General features: G+C 36.2%; 1 protein-coding gene across 1 annotated transcript in view; it reads right to left on the bottom strand.

Annotated features, from left to right (window-relative positions):
- The window catches only part of LOC119590535 (dentin sialophosphoprotein-like), a gene marked incomplete at its 5' end in the record, with an annotated part of 4,507 nt that overhangs the window by 1,511 nt on the left and 1,996 nt on the right, over nt 1–1,000 (bottom strand). Inside the window, 2 exon segments of the mRNA XM_037939181.1 lie at nt 16–154; nt 779–895. Coding sequence (XP_037795109.1) covers nt 16–154; nt 779–895 — 256 coding nt within the window.

The following is a 1,000-nucleotide window of genomic DNA, read 5'->3' as shown; positions in this document are numbered from 1 at the left end:
TAATCCAACACTAACTGTTGTATGCGATGCGTTGTGCTTTGCAGTTCTCCCAGAAGGCTGATGGTTGACTGAAGGTGGTTAGAACGAGTGTCTAACAGGCTCTCCAAGTCCCTCAGAAGGGAAACTTGGTTGGTCAAGGAATCTGACAGTTGATCTGCAAATAAAGTACATGCAAAACTAATTAGAGCCACTATCAGTATATGTCTGCATAAATGTTATCTCTAATGGATTTTAAAACTTGTAAGTATGCACAGAACATGCAGATACATGTGAAAATTGGTAAAATGGCTTTGAACACGTAGAATGCCAATAACTGTATCAATGAAATCCAATGAAGATGAGATTTATGTTTTATGAATATTTTTAGTGTGACAACTCTCCACATCCCATTTCTGTCTGATTCCAAGCAAGTCATTTGTCTTCCCAATAATATATTCCAAGTTAAGCATATAGGTAATTAGACCACAGTGTGCTTTCAGAGCAACACTGAATATAATTTTTCTATCCATTCATAGACTTTTTAATGTATTTAAGACCTTGGGTTTACATGTCTTAAGAGTCGGTTGAGGAAATTACAAACGTGCAAACTTATTAAACCAAGCACTACCTTAAGCAAAAAAGTATTTTCAGGTGTTACTTTCATATGAGAAATGAGTTAGACTGATGTAACATTTATTTTATTTCATATAATTCTGGTGAAGAATATCTCAAAATGCATCTATTTCATTTCTTCCTTTGTGGCTCTTCATACCCGTTTATACCTTTTCAACATCCTTACCTCTGTACTGTTTGTGGTTCTCAGGTACGTAGAGGTTATCCATCTTAACCTGGTGTAGAGATTTTTCTAATTCTCGGCTCATTGTCTGCATGCCTTCTTCGCTAGCTGGAAGGGCATCTAAGGAATGGAAATGTGGAGGGAAAAAAATATGAAAAACAGGACACATTTACGATTACCCAAATACAACACTTGAGTAATCATGCGCATGATCAAAGTTGCTTC

Source organism: Penaeus monodon, chromosome 27 (genome assembly GCF_015228065.2).
Source record: "Penaeus monodon isolate SGIC_2016 chromosome 27, NSTDA_Pmon_1, whole genome shotgun sequence".
Taxonomy (NCBI): domain Eukaryota; kingdom Metazoa; phylum Arthropoda; class Malacostraca; order Decapoda; family Penaeidae; genus Penaeus; species Penaeus monodon.
The sequence above is the reverse complement of the archived record's forward strand: the minus strand, read 5'-3'. Positions and strand labels throughout refer to the sequence as shown.